Source organism: Hylobates moloch, unplaced genomic scaffold (assembly GCF_009828535.3).
Source record: "Hylobates moloch isolate HMO894 unplaced genomic scaffold, HMol_V3 SCAFFOLD_1, whole genome shotgun sequence".
NCBI classification, from domain to species: Eukaryota; Metazoa; Chordata; class Mammalia; order Primates; family Hylobatidae; genus Hylobates; species Hylobates moloch.
This window is the reverse complement of record NW_026652276.1, coordinates 201,920,554-201,937,895: the sequence shown is the minus strand read 5'-3', so window position 1 is coordinate 201,937,895 and position 17,342 is coordinate 201,920,554. Positions and strand designations below refer to the sequence as shown.

General features: G+C 39.1%; 1 protein-coding gene across 1 annotated transcript in view; it reads right to left on the bottom strand.

The window, feature by feature from the left end:
* Positions 1–11,964: 11,964 nt before the first annotated feature.
* The window catches only part of ING3 (inhibitor of growth family member 3), a 30,153-nt gene continuing 24,775 nt past the window's right edge, over positions 11,965–17,342 (bottom strand). Inside the window, exons 11-12 of the mRNA XM_032761563.2 lie at positions 15,933–15,971; positions 11,965–14,450 (exon numbers count right to left, since the gene is read on the bottom strand). Coding sequence (XP_032617454.1) covers positions 14,334–14,450; positions 15,933–15,971 — 156 coding nt within the window. The 3' untranslated portion in view covers positions 11,965–14,333. The remainder of the gene's footprint in view (positions 14,451–15,932; positions 15,972–17,342) is intronic.

Here is a 17,342-nt window from a genome sequence, read left to right as displayed (position 1 = left end):
TTTGTCCAGAATCAGCTCAATCTAATTCTTGCAGACCTTCGGGTGGACGCTGCTAATACTGCAATTCTGCAAACCCCCTTCCACTTTTGCTGAGGCTGTCAAGGGGAGAGGAAATCAGTCCAGAAATCAGTCCTTGCTTTGCGAACTCTGGATACCCAGGGCTGTCTTAGCGCATAGCAGGCATTATTTAAAGGCTCTGGACCTGAAGAGGTTTTCAAACTTGTTTCTAAGCCAAACTCTTGTGGGTTGAGGTTCTCCGTGAGGCCACACCCCTAGAGTGAGCCTCACCCAGAGGCACGCCGCTGTCAGCCCCTTGTATTTTGAGAGACGGAGCGCCCCCTAGGGGTGCCCAGCTATCACAGATTCAGAGAAATGGGCATCTAGAGTTCCTTGCTTGTGAGAAACACTTTTAATATCCTATAGAACAAATTAATTAACATATTGCAGAAGAAATATTCACACGGAAGCTGGATTTATCCCAAGCCCTTGCATGTATCGCCTCCAGTGGCTTTAATATTATTTTATGTATAGATTCAGAGTCCTTAATCTTATGACAAATGGGATAGAGAAAAATAAAGTGATGCTTCACTTTTAGAAGCCAAAAGAGTTTTAAGAGAAAATGGCTGAACAATGGTGTTGTAGGACATATCGTTTTGGTGGATGCAATGCGATTTGAGAGATAATAAGAATTATGAGATTTCTAAATTGGAATCCAGGGTGTGACAATGCTGTTACTGAGTGATAAGGAATAGGCAGACAGTTCTATTAAGTTCTGTTAAGGCAAGAAGTCTGAAAAACAGAGTTTGGGGAATCTGAAGAGTCATTCTTATGCTTTATTAAATTGTTGAGAACAAGGTACAGAAGAAAGAGTAAATCAGATGCTAAAATAAAATTGCCTTTCAGGTGGGAGAAATGAAAGACAACAGTATTGAAAATTTTAAGATGATATAGCTAGACTTCAAATAACGGGAATTGGGAAGAAGGTGGAAAATTAGTATCCCAGAAATGATTCTAGTAGATTGAAGAACCCAGTTTCCCATTTTAACCACTGAGTCCAAGGGAGTGGAAGAAGGCAGTAAGGAAATATTTGCAAGAGAGAGAAAAGAGGTAGCATGAGACGGTGCAAACAAGAGGCGGAAAGGAGATATAGCAGGAATTATCACCAAATAGACTAAAGTGATCCACAAGCATCTGATTTTAGAGTAAACACAATCTGGATATGATTCATGGCACTGCCTTTTATCAGCTGTTCTTAAACAAGTGGTTTGACCAAAGTCTCAGCTTTCCTCATTCGTGAAATAAGGATACTAATGTTTACTTTGAAGTGTTGTTGGTACAACTAGATGAGATAATATATGGAAAGCAACTAAGCATTCTGTATTTGCTGGATAAATGAATGCTGAATGCATGTCTGTTAAGGTTTGAATCCTGAGGCTGTGCTCCATCCTCACTGAGCTTATGGGAGATGTGGTGTCAGACACATAAAAAGATAATTATCAAATAATGAGTCCCGTGGAACATCTAAACACCAAAAACAAACATGAGTTCTTAGTTCTCTTCCCTTCCCTCTTTGAGATAGAAGTGCACCCACCAGCAGATGCTGGTTTGGGAGGACAAGGGCAAGGGTGGCATGAAAGCAGCATGTGGAGACTCTACCTGAGAGGTATTTAGGCCGGAGCAGTAGGTTACACACATTCGAATGGAATGACAGAGCCTGAAGGAATCAGAAGAGTGAATGAGGCCAGTTGCGATGTTGCACACCTGTAATCCCAGCACTTTGGGAGGCCAAGGCGGGAGGATCACTTGAGCCCAGGAGTTTGAGACCAGCCTGGGCAACATGATGAAACTCCATCTCTGCAAAAAATTATCGGAGCTTGTTGGTGTGTGCCTGTGGTCCTAGCTACTCAAGAGGCTGAGGTAGGAGGATCACCTGAGCCTGGGGAGGTCAAGGCTACAGTGAGCCATGATTGTGCCACTGCACTCCAGCCTGGACAACAGAGTGAGACCCTGTCTCAAAAGCAACAAAACAAAACAAACAAACAAACAGGGAATAATAAAGACAGAACAAGTTAGTTTAGGGATGGGGTGAGAGGATAAATATTCACTAGAACCATGAGGCTGTAGATTCTGGCAGTATTTCAGACTAAATGCTTTTGTGCATATAATTTCATAAAGTACACTTTACACTAAATAATTTCAGTATTCAAGGGCCTGTATTTAAGCAGATTAATCTGGGACAATAGATTAACAGGCCTTTCAGGATCCTATCATTTCGAGCTTGGACAAAACAGAACCATCTTTCTCCCCAAACCTCTCCAACACAAAATATACGCTCCTTCCTACACATTTCATTTGGTCTTTGGTGTGGAGTAGGGGTAAGAGGAAAGTATGCACTCAAATAATTGTTTGAAGAAGGTATTTTTAAAAAATTTTTTTAACTAAGGGAATAAAAGTATTCTTAACATAAAATTCCAGTGTTGGATTAGGAACTTTTGGAAAGTAATATCTCTCTCTATCCCTCTGAGTCCCATCTTTCTCATAAAACAGGGGTTTCAGGAATCAACTGATGACCTCAAAGGTCACCCTAGGCTATGAAAATGTATGCTTTTAGGGATACATTTTGACATGGATTTCCTCTCTGTCTTCAGATTCTGGGCTCTGTTGCTTTCCTGCAGGGAACAGCCTTTCCCTTTCAAGATATTATCTGACTATGATAAGGTAAAATCCAGCTGTAGTCACTAGCAGTGACGTCATGGATTAAGTGCTGGAAGTCTTATCAGCAATGCCTGGTCTCTAACCCTCCAGTCCCTCTTCCCTAGAAAGTTTGACAGCCCTCTTCTCAGCTCCTATCACCTCTTATCTAATGCTGACTCTAGAACTTGCCCCATAAGCTATGAACTTAAGATGAGGTTTTTAAACCCTGAATGACACACTGAATCTCTACTATGCAGAAACATCATCCTAGGTGCTGGGAAAAACAGAAGACATATGACAAATACTATGAACAACTGAAATATAAGAAACACACTGATGAATAGGTCACAGCAGGATAACTGCTGAAACAACCGTAAAATTTCATTGGCTTGATACAATAAGAGCTCATTTCTCACTCATATCATTTTTAAGTGTTTGTCAGTTTTCTCTAAGACATTTGGTACCTAAGGTCCTTCCACCTGGTGACTTTCCATAACCTAGAATCCTGGATACTCACTGGGATCCTCTGCCTCCCATTAGCAGACAACGGATGAGAAAGGGCATGGTGAATTTTGTGGGAGGTCTTTTATGGGCCAAGCTTCAAATTGGCATATATCTCTTGTGCCATATTCTATTGTCCAGAGCCTACTCACACGGACCCACCTAACAGAAATGGGGTTGTGAAATGAGGTCTAGATACACGCCCAGGAGGAAAAGGAAATAAGGCTGATAAACAGACAGCAGTTCCAGTCACAACTAAGATGGATATATTCCAAGCACCATGGAGAATCAAAATAAGGAGTTCACATCTTTTGAGAGGTGATAAGAAAAAAGAAGCCACTTCCCAACTGGGCCCCAACAAGTCACAAAGATTTCAACTCCTGCAAGAGGGAAAATAAAAGTCTTATGTCTTAGTAAGAGATCACCGAGATATAGCTGAAAAAGAGCGTTATGTTTAGGTACAGATCAAGGAGGGCTATCACTTCCAAGTTTAACAGTCTATTTAGCCTTTATCTGCAGACAGTAGGAATCCAAAAAAATTCTCTCCCAGATTTATTAATGAAGATATGGTAGTTTTCAGGGTAGGGTGACCATTGTCTCCAATTATCTGAGAATATTGTTATGTTACCATTATCTTCTATTGTAAACTCACAAAGCAAAATCTCTTGGTTTTATAGGTGGGGAAAGAACAACATGAGTCAAATACACTTGCTTATTCTAGTGCAAAATACATGTAAGATTTAATTTTAAAATCTATGTAAAATGTCAGATTCCTGCCTTAGAGTCCCTCACTGTCCCTTAGGAAACAAATGCTGTATTCAATTAAGGTATATGCAAATACGCCTGATGATGTATTATTCCACAGAGTTATGTATACACAGAGTATAACTTTTGCACAGACTGTGGACTTAAATTTAAGATGCCTGAATCTTTTATGACGCTTTCTATGCATTTTTTTTAAAAATGAAGATTTCCCTCTTCCTTTTCAGTGGTCCTAAAACCACCCTAGGCTGTGAAGGGTGATAGCAGGATATGGCAAAGCTCCAGGAGTTGCGTCAAAGGGTAATAGGAAGAATGTGCAGGACTCCCCTTGTGCACAGCATTTGTCCAATTTACATGTGGAAGTACAATGCCGCAGCGAAAATTCTTCATTTTGCTACTATTCCTTTCTTAGTTTTTGTTTGCCAATCTCTTTGTAAGTTTCTAGATGAACCAACAGTCCAGATAGACCAAATCCTCCAAACTAAATGCTTTTAATCTTAGATTGTACATCAGACCTGTGTTTCTGAGCATACAAATCACCTTGAGTTCCCCTATGCTAACACTTGGTGCTGCCTGTTTTAAATGGGACATACACATTTCAGTTTTCCACAGTTTTCAATGGGTCACTTTATTTTTCACAACTTACTCTTTTTAATAGGCATTTTGAATTTGCTTGCACAAGTACCAGAATTATTTTCATTACATTTGTGCTGTATTTTAGTTACTAGTGTACTTATAATCCTTTGCCATATAAACTGCTTATGATGGAAGATTTTACTCACCTCCATCCCCTGGGAGCATCTAGCACCCTTGGCAAGTGATTGTTTAAAAAATTTATATTTATAGAATTCTACACATCATAAATTCAAATATTTTCCATTATTATTTGAATTTTTCCACAAGGTTTCACATTATGGTAACATTTAACTAAGTAGAGGCAGTTTTATCCCCCCAAACAGGAGATATTTGGTAATTCTAGAGATATTTTTGGTTGTCACAACTGGCAGGGGGTGGTAAGGCAGTGGCAGAGATGCTACTGACTCCTAGTGTATAGAGGCCAGGAGTGCTGCTAAACGTATCCTCCAATGTACAGGACAGCCCCCACAACAAAGAATCATTTGGCACAAAATGTTGAAAGTGCTGAGGTTGGGCAGCAAAAGAAATAATCAACAGACAACCTGGAAGTGGGAGAAAATGTTTGCAAACTATGCATCCAACAAAGAGCTAAAATCCAGAATCTACAAGGAACTCAAACAAGAACAGAAAAACAACCCCATCAAAACATGGGCAAAGAGCATGAACATTTTTCAAAAGAAGACATACAAGTGGCCAAAAAACATAGGAAAAAATCAACATTACTAACCAGAGAAACGCAAATTAAAACCACAGTGAGATACCATCTTACACCAGTCAGAATGGCAAAAAGTCAAAAAACAAAAGATGACCGAACATGGTGATTCATGCCTGTAATCCCAGCACTTTGGGAGGCTGAGGCAGTTGAGCCCAGGAGTTTGAGATCAGCCTGGCCAACATGGTGAAACTGCATCTCTACTAAAAATACAGAAAGTAGCTGGGAATGGTGGTGCATGCCTGTAATACCAGCTACTCAGGTGGCTGAGGGACGAGAATTGCTTAAATCCAGGAGGCAAAGGTTGCAGTGAGCTGAGATGCACTACAGCCTGAGCATCAGAGGGAGACTCTGTCTAAAACAAAACAACAAAACAAAAAACAGAAAAACAAAAGATGTTGGTGAAGATGCAGAGAGAACAGGGAACCCTATACACTGTTGGTGGGAAAGTAAATTAATACAACCTCTATGAAAAACCCTATGGATATTTCTTAAAGAACTAAAAACAGAACTACCATTGGATCCAGCAATCCCATACAGGGTATCTTCCCAAAGGAATAGGCATCATTATATCAGTCTACAGTGATACCACACTAAATACACCTGATCTCATCTGATCTCAGAAATTAAGCAGGGTCAGGCTATCAGGCCTGATTATTCCTTGGACAGGAGACACAATTAGTCAAAAAGATGCCTGTACTCCTATGTTTATTGCAGCACTAGTCACAATAGCAAAGATATGGAATCAATCTAAATGTCCATCAACAGTGGATTGGATTTAAAAAATGTAATATACACACACACAACACACACACACACACACCATAGGAGTACTATTCAGCCATAAAAAAAGAATGAAATAATGTCTTTTGCACCAACGTGAATGGAACTGGAGGGCATTTTTCTAAGTGAAATAACTTAAGACATCAAATACCACATGTTCTCACTTATAAGTGGGAGCTAAACGATGGCTACACCATGGACAGACAGAGTGGAATAACAGATATTAGAGAGCCCAAAAGGAGGGTGGTGGGGTGGAGGAGGACCGAGGGTTGAAAAATTACCTATTGGGTACAACGTTCACTATTTGTGCAACAGATACACTAAAAGCCCAGACTTCACCACTATGCAATAGAGCCATGTAACAAAACTGCAGGCGTACCCTCAAAACCTATAAAAATAAGCATTTATTTAAAGTGCTAAGGTAAAGAAACTCAAAATTAACTGAACAAATAGTTGTTGCACATTTTTTTTACATACAGCTGCCTGAAATTTGTCTGTTACTTAAGTTACAATAGTGAGTGCCTCAGCAGCTTATGGCAATGACATGATTAACTTCCTTAGAATTTTAGCCATTTCCCGAATGTGTAATTATACTGCTCTCCCAAACAAATGCAACTTTGGGCATATAATTTCCTTTAAGCCTCTCAAATTTGTCTTTCAAATTTGCATCCTCTAAAAGATTATATATACAGATATAGAGATACATCTGTATATATGTATACACACATTCTAAAAGACAGACAGTTAGAATCACTTCAATTAGCGGGCACACATGTAAAATCGGGGCGGGTGGGAGGGATGAGGTAAACATTTCATTGGGTAAATATTTAACCCAATGAATTATACTATTTTTTTCATTACATTCTTCAGGACATAATTTTATACCTTGGTATGGAGCCAGAATTTCTGCTTTAATCAATTCAATGATATATAAAACATGAAAATATTTAACTTTCATTTGTTGTATGACAGATCAAACAATGTTCTCCGTGAAGAATCTCATGTGTCCTCTCTGTAAACCTGCAAAACAAGATTCTTTGGAAACTGTATACATTTTTTTAAATGTCTCAAGATAGCCACATAATTTAGCTTGCTTTCTTTTCTTGTTTTCTTTTCCTCTTTTCTTGCTTTCTTTTTTTAATGTATTCACAATTCAAACAGTCATGTCCATTTTCAGAAAATAAAAGGTATTTTAAAACTTTCATATAAGTGTCATTTTACTATCTGAAAATTGATGTGTGTGATGTGGATGGGAGGGAGGAAGGTTTTGTCTCATCACTTCAGTGAATGCTGGCATTCACATAGCTAATCTGGCTGGGTAAGAAGGAAACATTCTTTGACTGAGTATAGCCCTTTAGTCACATTCCACCACATAAAGTCAAAAGGTTACTTCTATATCTAATCTAAACCATATGATCTCTAACAATATATAAGCTTTTTGTTTTCCTTTTTTCAACAGATCACTCTTTTAAAAACGTTTATGCATGGTGACCACTGGTAAAGTGAAAATGTGTTTTGGCACATTTGGGAAACCCACAAAAATTATCTTTACAACCAGTTCCTCAAGGTATTCAAAAAAATGAATGACCATATTAAGATAAATACACAAATACTTCAAGGATATAATCATAAACTTTGATAAACTCTAATGGGATATATATCAGGGAGGTCATATCCCATTAGAATTAGATTCTACTAATACTTCATATTTACCTGATCACAAATATGAGGCAATCGATTAGAATGATTTTACTAACATTATAACTAGTTTTATTAAAATCAAATAGTTTAAACATTAAAACTAGTTATAATATTAGTTAAATCATTCCAATGGATTGCCTCATATTTATGCTCAACTCAAATGTATGGGGTATTACATTTGACTTATACAGCTTTTTAAAATAACTTGATACCTGTTACAATTGTTCTTATTTTAGCGTATCAGTATGGAGGGTTCCTGTATGGGAGCAGATTTAACAACGCAAAAAATAATTAACATATGAACACTAACTTTTCCTACAACTGATATTAAACCTGTAAATGTTTTAAATTAGTCCATCCTCAAAGACTAGCAGCATACTAGTATACACCTTCCTAAGTAGAGCTATTCGTATTAATTAACGTAGGCAGGTAGAGTGGAGAAAGTGAATAAACAACGTATCAACAGACACACGCAGCCACACTCTCACGTCCCACACTGGCAATAAGTTCCATCAAATCTTCAACTTTTAATAAGCAGCAGAAAGATGAATGATTATAATGTTCTCTTCTGTAATTTCCTTTAACAGTGAAGAAAAAAGTGGTACCTGATTAACTAAAAACTGAATTATATAGCTCTGGATAATTTATTAAGAAATTATTAAATTGCTTTCAAATAACTATTTTAATAATGTGTAGGCATCTAACAATCCTTTTTTTTTTTTTTTGAGACGGAGTCTCGCTCTGTCACCCAGGCTGGAGTGCAGTGGCGCGATCTCGGCTCACTGCAAGCTCCACCTCCCGGGTTCACGCCATTCTCCTGCCTCAGCCTCTCCGAGTAGCTTGGACTACAGGCGCCCGCCACCACGCCCGGCTAATTTTTTGTATTTTTAGTAGAGACGGGGTTTCACCGTGGTCTTGATCTCCTGACCTCATGATCCGCCCGCCTCGGCCTCCCAAAGTGCTGGGATTACAAGCGTGAGCCACCGTGCCCGGTGGCATCTAACAATCTATTAGTTAAAACACAGACTTAGAAGGTGTATGTGACTTAACTGCTTAAAACATAAACAGCCGGCTTGGCACAGTGGCTCATGCCTGTAATCCCAGCACTTTGGGAGGCTGAGGCAGGCAGATCACAAGGTCAGGAGTTGAAGACCAGCCTGGATAGCACGGTGAAACCTTGTCTCTACTAAAAATACAAAAATTAGCTGGGCATGGTGGCGCGTGCCTATAATCCCAGCTACTCGGGAGGCTGAGGCAGGAGAATCACTTGACCCTGGGAGACGGAGGTTGCAGTGAGCCAGGATCATGCCACTGCACTCTAGCCTGGGGAACAGAGCAAGACTCCATCTCAAAAAGCAACCAACAAACAAAAGCAATTAAAAAAAAAAAAAATAGCCAGTTAAGCCTGGAGTTCAAGACTAGCCTGGACGCACACACTTAAGGCCAGGAGTTCAAGACTAGGCTGGGCAACTAAGTGAGAGCCCATCTCTACAAAAAATATAAAAATTAGCCAGGCATTGGTGGTCCATGCCTGTTGTCACAGCTACTCGGAAGGCTGTCACCAGGAGGTAGAGGCAGCAGTGAGCTGTAATTGTGCCACTGTACTCCAACCTTGGTGACAGAGTGAGACCCTCATTCAAAAGAAAAACCCAGAAATCTGAAGTTAGTTCATCTTTAAATCACTTTAAACTTTATTTCTCTGTAGCATAATCAGATCACGAATATTAAGATCCTGGATCAGAAACTATAAACTAGTTCAGCAGTTTTGATTTTATTATCTAAATAAGGAAATCTAAAAATCTTGACTAGCAATTTTGTCTTTCAAAAATCAAGGGAAGGATCCACCTAAATTTAGCATTTTCCAAGTTACAGATTAATTTTAAGTCACCCCTACTTTATAATCTTAATAAGGGAACATACTTAAATCAGTGATTTTGTGTCTGGAATTGGTGGGTTCTTGGTCTCACCGATTTCAAGAATGAAGCCGCCGACCCTTGCGGTGAGTGAGTGTTACAGCTCTTAAGGTGGCGCGTCTGGAGTTGTTCGTTCCTTCTGATGTTCGGATGTGTTCGGAGTTTCTTCCTTCTGGTGGGTTCGTGGTCTCGCTGGCTCAGGAGTGAAGCTGCAGACCTTCGCGGTGAGTGTTACGGCTCTTAAGGCGGTGCGTCTGGAGTTGTTCGTTCCTCTCGGTGGGCTCATGGTCTCGCTGATTTCAGGAGTGAAGCTGCAGACCTTCGCGGTGAGTGTTACAGCTCATAAAAGCAGTATGGACCCAAAGAGTGAGCAGTAGCAAGATTTATTGCAAAGAGAGAAAGAACAAAGCTTCCACACGGTGGAAGGGGACTCGAGCTGGTTGCCACTGCTGGCTCCAGCAGCCTGCTTTTATTCTCTTATCTGGCCCCGCCCATGTCCTGCTGATTGGTAGAGCCGAGTGGTCTGTTTTGACAGGGCACTGATTGGTGCATTTACAATCCCTGAGCTAGACATAAAGGTTCTCCAAATCCGCATCAGATCAGTTAGATAGAGTATCCACACAAAGGTTCTCCAAGGCCCCATCAGAGCAGCTAGATACAGAGTGGCCATTAGTGCATTCACAAACCCTGAGCTAGACACAGGGTGCTGACTGGTGTGTTTACAAACCTTGAGCTACATACAGAATGCCGATTGGTGTATTTACAATCCCTGAGCTAGACATGAAGATTCTCCACATCCCCACCAGACTCAGGAGCCCAGCTGGTTTCACCCAGAGGATCCCGCACCGGGGCTGCAGGTGGAGCTGCCTGCCAGTCCTGTGCCGTGCACCCACACTCCTCAGCCCTTGGGTGGTCGATGGGACTAGGCACCGTGGAGCAGGGGGTGGTGCTCATCAGGGAGGCTCGGGCCGCACAGGAGCCCACGGAGAGGGTGGGAGGCTCAGGCATGGCGGGCTGCAGGTCCCGAGCCCTGCCCCGTGGGAAGGCAGCTAAGGCCCGGCGAGAAATCGAGCGCAGCGCCAGTGGGCTGGCACTGCTGGGGGAGCCAGTACACCCTCCACAGCCGCTGGCCCAGGTGCTAAGCCCTTCATTGCCCGGGGCCGGCCGGCTGCTCCGAGTGCGGGCCCGCCAAGCCCACGCCCACCCGGAACTCCAGCTGGCCTGCAAGCGCCGCGCGCAGCCCCGGTTCCCGCTCGCGCTTCTCCCTCCACACCTCCCTGCAAGCTGAGGGAGCCGGCTCCCGCCTTGGCCGGCCCAGAAAGGGGTTCCCACAGTGCAGCGGTGGACTGAAGGGCTCCTCAAGTGCTGCCAAAGTGGGAGCCCAGGCAGAGACGCCGAGAGCGAGTAGGGCTGTGAGGACTGCCAGCACGCTGTCACCTCTCAATTTCATTGAACTGTTAAAATAATCATAACTACAGTTAACCAACAATATGTAAATGTTACCCTTGACTCCTATAACAAACAATTCCTGCTCTTCATGAATAGACTCTTGCTGTCTTTTGGTTTCTTTCCCTGACACTGTTTACCTGCCTCATGGCCACTCTTTCCAGACTGCCTTAAGTTCCAGAATGCATGTGGCCTTGAAGAGTCTCTTCTGCCTTGAAAGCCGTCTCTACTACATCCGTCTTTAGGACTCAGTTCAAATGACAGCTCCTTTGTTAAGTCTTCTTGACTATTTCAGTAATCAATTTCCCTGCCTCCCAGTGTTCTCCCAGTGCTTTGTATATCCATTATAGCATTTATCAAGATAACACATTTAACATGTCTGCCCCTACCAACTCCCCACATACACACATATAATACCTTCGTCTGTATATTCTCAGCATCTAGGTGCTTAATATTTGTAAAGTTAAAGAATATTTTTGAGGGTCGGTCTTTTTTTCTCTTAAAACCCATCTGCTAAAAAATACATGTATTTTTATCTGTGAGAGCTGAAGGGAAACCATTGCAATGTCTACGCATTAAAAAGTATCACCCCTTTATAACCCAAGTTTGTTAGATATTTATTTGCATAAGATTAAAATGATTAATTAGGTCAATAAGACCATTTCTAAAGTCTAAGGACAAAGGGCACTAACATTGCATAAACCTAAGATGGTTAAAAACCTAAAATGTGGAATTTGCTTTAAAAGAGAAGAGAGCAAAAAAATATAAACTGCCCTTGAAAAGAATGATTGTATGCTTATCAAACACTCAGCCTCATTTTGGCATTTAATTAAGCCATTTATTGCTTCAAATGTGTCACCATGAACATTTTGATATACACTCCATAGCAGTAAGGCCTCAATTTTCACCACCTATGAACTGTGAACCCACATTTGGATATTTTGTCCCACCAACTGTTACATGAGTTTTGTATAACAGAGATTTTGAATGTGTATTTTATAATACCAAAAATACTTACTATGCCCCTTGGTGTAAATGTCACAAAGAATATTAATAGTTGGCCACATTTTTGGGGGGGGCAATGAGGTAGTTCCATGTTTGGGCCCATTATATATGACTCAGATATTAACAGGTTCTACCCATTACTAAATACCTGCACCAAATTTTGGGTTATTTCTTTACACATGCTTCATAAAATATTCAGTGTTTGAGTTTAAAACTTGTCAAAGTGTTTTCTAAGTGATTTGGTAAGGAGTGGAATTCACACACTGAAAGGGGATGTAGCAGCTGGTAAACAGGATGTTCCTGACTCAAAGAACTTTCTCTTCAAATAAGGCTGTACATAAGGCTTTTTCCTTTGATCAATTCTATATAATGATGAGTTTGGAATAGTCATAATATATAGAGGATGTCAATGGTACATGTGAGCATTTCCAGGTAATATACTTTAATAAACGAATTGAATACTAGATTATTTATCACTTCTTAAAGGGTTATAAAATCTCAAAATAGTGAGTTTCATGAAATCGTGATAATCATGATATTATGAAATCATGAGTACCCACAAATGAACCTAACTTGTTTAGGGGGCTGGCAGAGTTGTATAATCAGACTGTAGCAGCTCAGAATCATGGGATCTCAAAGGTGGAAGAGACCCTTGAAATCACCTATCTACCTCACACCCTTTGGGTACCACTGCGTAGATTTTACACTGTTATCTGAATAAGTTCTAAGAAGCTCATAAGTGGTTTAATTAAAGCAGAAATCTGATGGACCCAGTAAGCTTCAATATAAAAGACACATAATAAGTATCTTAAAAGTTAAGGATTTTTCTATTGACCAGACTCGATATTATACTTTAAATAAAACCTCCACTATGCAAATTTATAATTTAAATAGCACCTATAGAATAAGACCTATTCTGTAGTCAGCATCACCCTGGTGTAATAAGGCCCAGAGCGATACAAAATTTGAACTAACTGTCATATCAGTAAGTGGTAGAATCGAAAATAGTTGAATTTGAAGCTCCTGACCAGGGGGATCTCTTTACTCTATATAGCTACATTGCCTCCAGTCAAAACACCCATAACCATTATTTTCGTTTTAACTGTTGCACTTACAAGTCTTTCATGTCATTTAGACTGAAAGAAAAGCCAGAAGATGTTTTAAAAAAAATACAGGGGCATTTCAAATTTACATTAAAAATGTCTTTCCTGTATTCTTATATCACAAACACTAAACATTATTAAAGACATCACAGATTACACAGTATTCTGTGTCCTGGGCCTCTGATTCTTTTTAGATTATGAAAGTTGAAAGTTAATTGGAATTCAGAAATTTTCATTATTAAGTATGTAAAGTATAAATACAAGTAATTTTTTAAAAACTTTATTTTAACACCTAATAACAATTGCAATTTTAAGGATTACTTGCACAAAAAAATAAACACATTTGGTATAAAAATGTATCACTTTAACGCCCTTTCCCCTTCAGTCCCCCGCCCCCTCCCTCATGAACTGCACTCTATCTGGATGCAGAAACATAGAAAGACTAATGGCACAAATTACTTTTTACCTACAGGAGTTTCTGTTTATGTACCCAGGTACTCTAGAGGATACCAGCCCACTTTATCACATGAACCATTTCCTTCAGCCTGCTGAATTAGTTTCACAAAGAAACAAAGCTTATTATAAAGGCATTTTAAAAACCATTATCTTAAATTCTTTTTAGAAGCACTGACTTTTTTTTTTTTTTTTGCAACCATTTATATACAGTGTTACATAACAGCTCTGGAGTACAGTACATGCAGCAGAATATACCTGTTGAATATAAAATACTTTCCTTAAAATCTTCATCATTGGAATTCCTTGAAGTCTAAATCATAGAATGCCCATTACTTTGAGAAAATGGTTGAGGAGTACAAATGTCTGCATATGTTGGCCACTGAAATAATCCAAGGCTAACTGGAATAATATTCATAGCACACCAGGAGTGCATAAATAATTTACTTACATTATTAAAATACAACCCATAAAATTCAAGTTCAAGATCTTATAGGATTGTCTATGTAAATCCTTTAAGTGGTTGCCTGGAAATGCATTGTTTCTTCTTTCTCTTCTCCTCTTTTTAAAGTCCTATATAAAATCTTCAGCTGAAGTTTATTTCTTCCTCAAACAAAACCACCTTTATTTGTGTCTGCTGCCTCTTCTCTTCATTGCAGCAGTGCACTGTGGACAGTACCATTTGCCTTTTGGTGCCTCTGTCAATCCAACGCAGCCATAATGGAACCATTCTATAGGGCACTAGAAAGCAAAATTGCAAAAAACAAGTTTTCAGTACTTCTGAAGACAAGAGAGTATATTAAAATATGCTCAGGAGACTGAATAATCCATTTAACAATAATTAGATGTGTGACATCAGCATTTTTAGATCTAGATTATTTAGACATCATTTAGACTAAACAATAAGCTTCAGGAATGAGGAAATGAAGGCACAGAAAAATTATGCATCTTCAAGAATCCTGAGGTCCAGGTAATCTAGTCCCATCATCCTAATGAATGAATGAAAATTCACTAATTTTCAACTTTCAAGGGCAAAAAGAAGTGAGATGAGTCTTCTACGTAGAAGGTAAATATATCTTAAGATTCTATTTAATAGTAAGCCTTATTTGCTGTCACATAAAGTAGAATAAGCTGATTGTAATTAAAGACATTAATTTATGTCTTATGCCCTGGATTTCCTACCTGGGTGTTTCTATTCCTAGAAATGCAGAGAAAAAGTATTCCTCTTTGAAACATATTAAGCAGAAAACTCTTTCATGGAAAGTCTTAGCACTCAGAAGAGCACAACTGGGAATAAGAAGAATCAGAGAAGCATGATGCTGGTACTCACAGAAATCTCATTCATCATTTTCACTAACTGCCCCAGAAGAGTTTACAGTGATGTTCTTGAAATGGTTGGGCAATATTGTTTTTGCAATAACCACAAACAGCCTACAAGGTATTCTAGATAGGGAAACAGAAGGAGGGTCTGTCCCCATCTACGTGAGCATGTTGCTGTGACCTTATCAGGTCTAGGAAAAGTACACATTTTAATGCACCTAGCCAACTCCCTCAATCTTCAGATTGTTTTACAAATTTAAAACTCTTGTTAATCTTAGGATCCTGTCACTACTAAATAAGGAGGGAGTCAAAATTACTAGACAACAATATTCTCAGTATTGAATAAAAAACATATCTCTAACTAAAATTAAGTCTCCTAAAAACCAAGAATTCCTTCCTTTAACATTTCCTTTATTTTTTAGATAAGAGGTGGCTCTTATCAGCTAACATCTGCAGAGTACAGGAAAAAATATTATACTCATGAGAGGAAGATAATCTCACATTAGATGCTCAATTATCCCACCCTTCACTTTAGCATGATGCAGCCCGAAAGAATGAATTGTTTTAAAATTCCATTTCTTCAATGTGATAAATGAACTGGATTCTAGTAAACAGTATTTTTTAGCAAAGGGAAAGGAGGGTATTTATAATTTTCATACAACATAACACTTCTGAGACAATCTGCACATAAAATCATAAAATTAGCTTTAAAAATTAAAATAGGGAACACATTAAGGGACAGTACCCTATTTTGAAGAGGAATATTCTAGCATTAGCATAACATAACTAATATACCTGTAAACCTGTTTTCTTAGACCAAGCCATACAGCAAATAAGACAAATATTCAAGTAGTAACAACCTGTGATTTTTTTCATTCCTAAATAGAAAAATGTAATACTTACATCTTGGTTATCACATCCCACCATCTCACCATAAGATACCTAGTTAAAAAAAATTAAACGTCTTTATTATGACTATGTAACAAACACCCAGATCCCAATTAACTGTTTATGATATTGCTGGAAAATAAGGGAAATACACTGAATATACAATTACATTGAGACTCAAGGTATAATAGTTTTTTCCTGAAATACTCTTTTGGGCGGGGTGGGGCAAGGATGGGAAGAAATGCACAGGAATTATCTGCCCTTCAGAAGTCTGGAAGAACTTGCTATATAAATCACCTGGACGAAGGAGTCATCTTTCTGGGTAGTTCTTATTATAAAAATTTTAAGTTTCTTTCTTGATTACTTACTGAAAGTTTTTACTTCTTGGGTCGCATTAGGTCATTTATATTTTTGCAATTAATAGTCCACTTCCTTGAAACTTCTAAACTTATCTATTTTATGTCCTTTCTCATTTTTCTTTTGCTCTTCATCACCAGCACTTTAGGGCATAACTTGCTAATCCTTGAGTTCACTGAAGTTCTCAGTGGATTGAATAATTTTTCAGACAGGATTAACTAGATGGCATATGTTCTGATTCTCTGCATGAGTGAAAATATATTTACATGGTCCTATGCAGAGAAATAACTTCTCTGAATATCAAGTTTTGGGGGGCTCTTAATTTTTCCCTGAAAGCTCTACAGACATACTCCATCACCTTCTAGTTTTTTAGTGTTACAGAGGAAAACTCTAGGTTCAGTCTGATTTTGTTCTTTTGCAAGTAATCTACTTTTGTTGTCAGGATACAGGATATGCTTTTCTATCATTTGTACTGAAAAATGTTTATTGGGTGATAGTAGAACAGCTAACAAATTGTTAAAATTTTTAAAAATCAGATTGGCAACTAATACTGTTAGACACAATAATCTGCTGATAGACTAAGTCTTAAATATGAAGAAACTGAAGCATGCAAAGAACTAGACAAAACCATATAAAAACTAGGAGAAAATATTATACAAGACAATTTTTTGTAGAAAGAAGAGTCAAAGAGAAAGCCCTTCTAAGTATATAATCCATGGCTTGCTTCATAAAAAAAAAAAAATTAACAGTCATAATTACATAAAATTAAAATTTTAGAATTACTTAAAAAAACTAAATCAAGCAAACATTTAAAGTACATAACAAAGGCCGGGCGCGGTGGCCCACACTTGTAATCCCAGCACTTTGGGAGGCCGAGGCGGGCGGATCACGAGGTCGGGAGATCGAGACCACGGTGAAACCCCGTCTCTACTAAAAATACAAAAAATTAGCCGGGCGTGGTGGCGGGCGCCTGTAGTCCCAGCTACTCGGAGAGGCTGAGGCAGGAGAATGGCATGAACCCGGGAGGCGGAGCTTGCAGTGGCGCAATCTTGGCTCACTGCAAGCTCC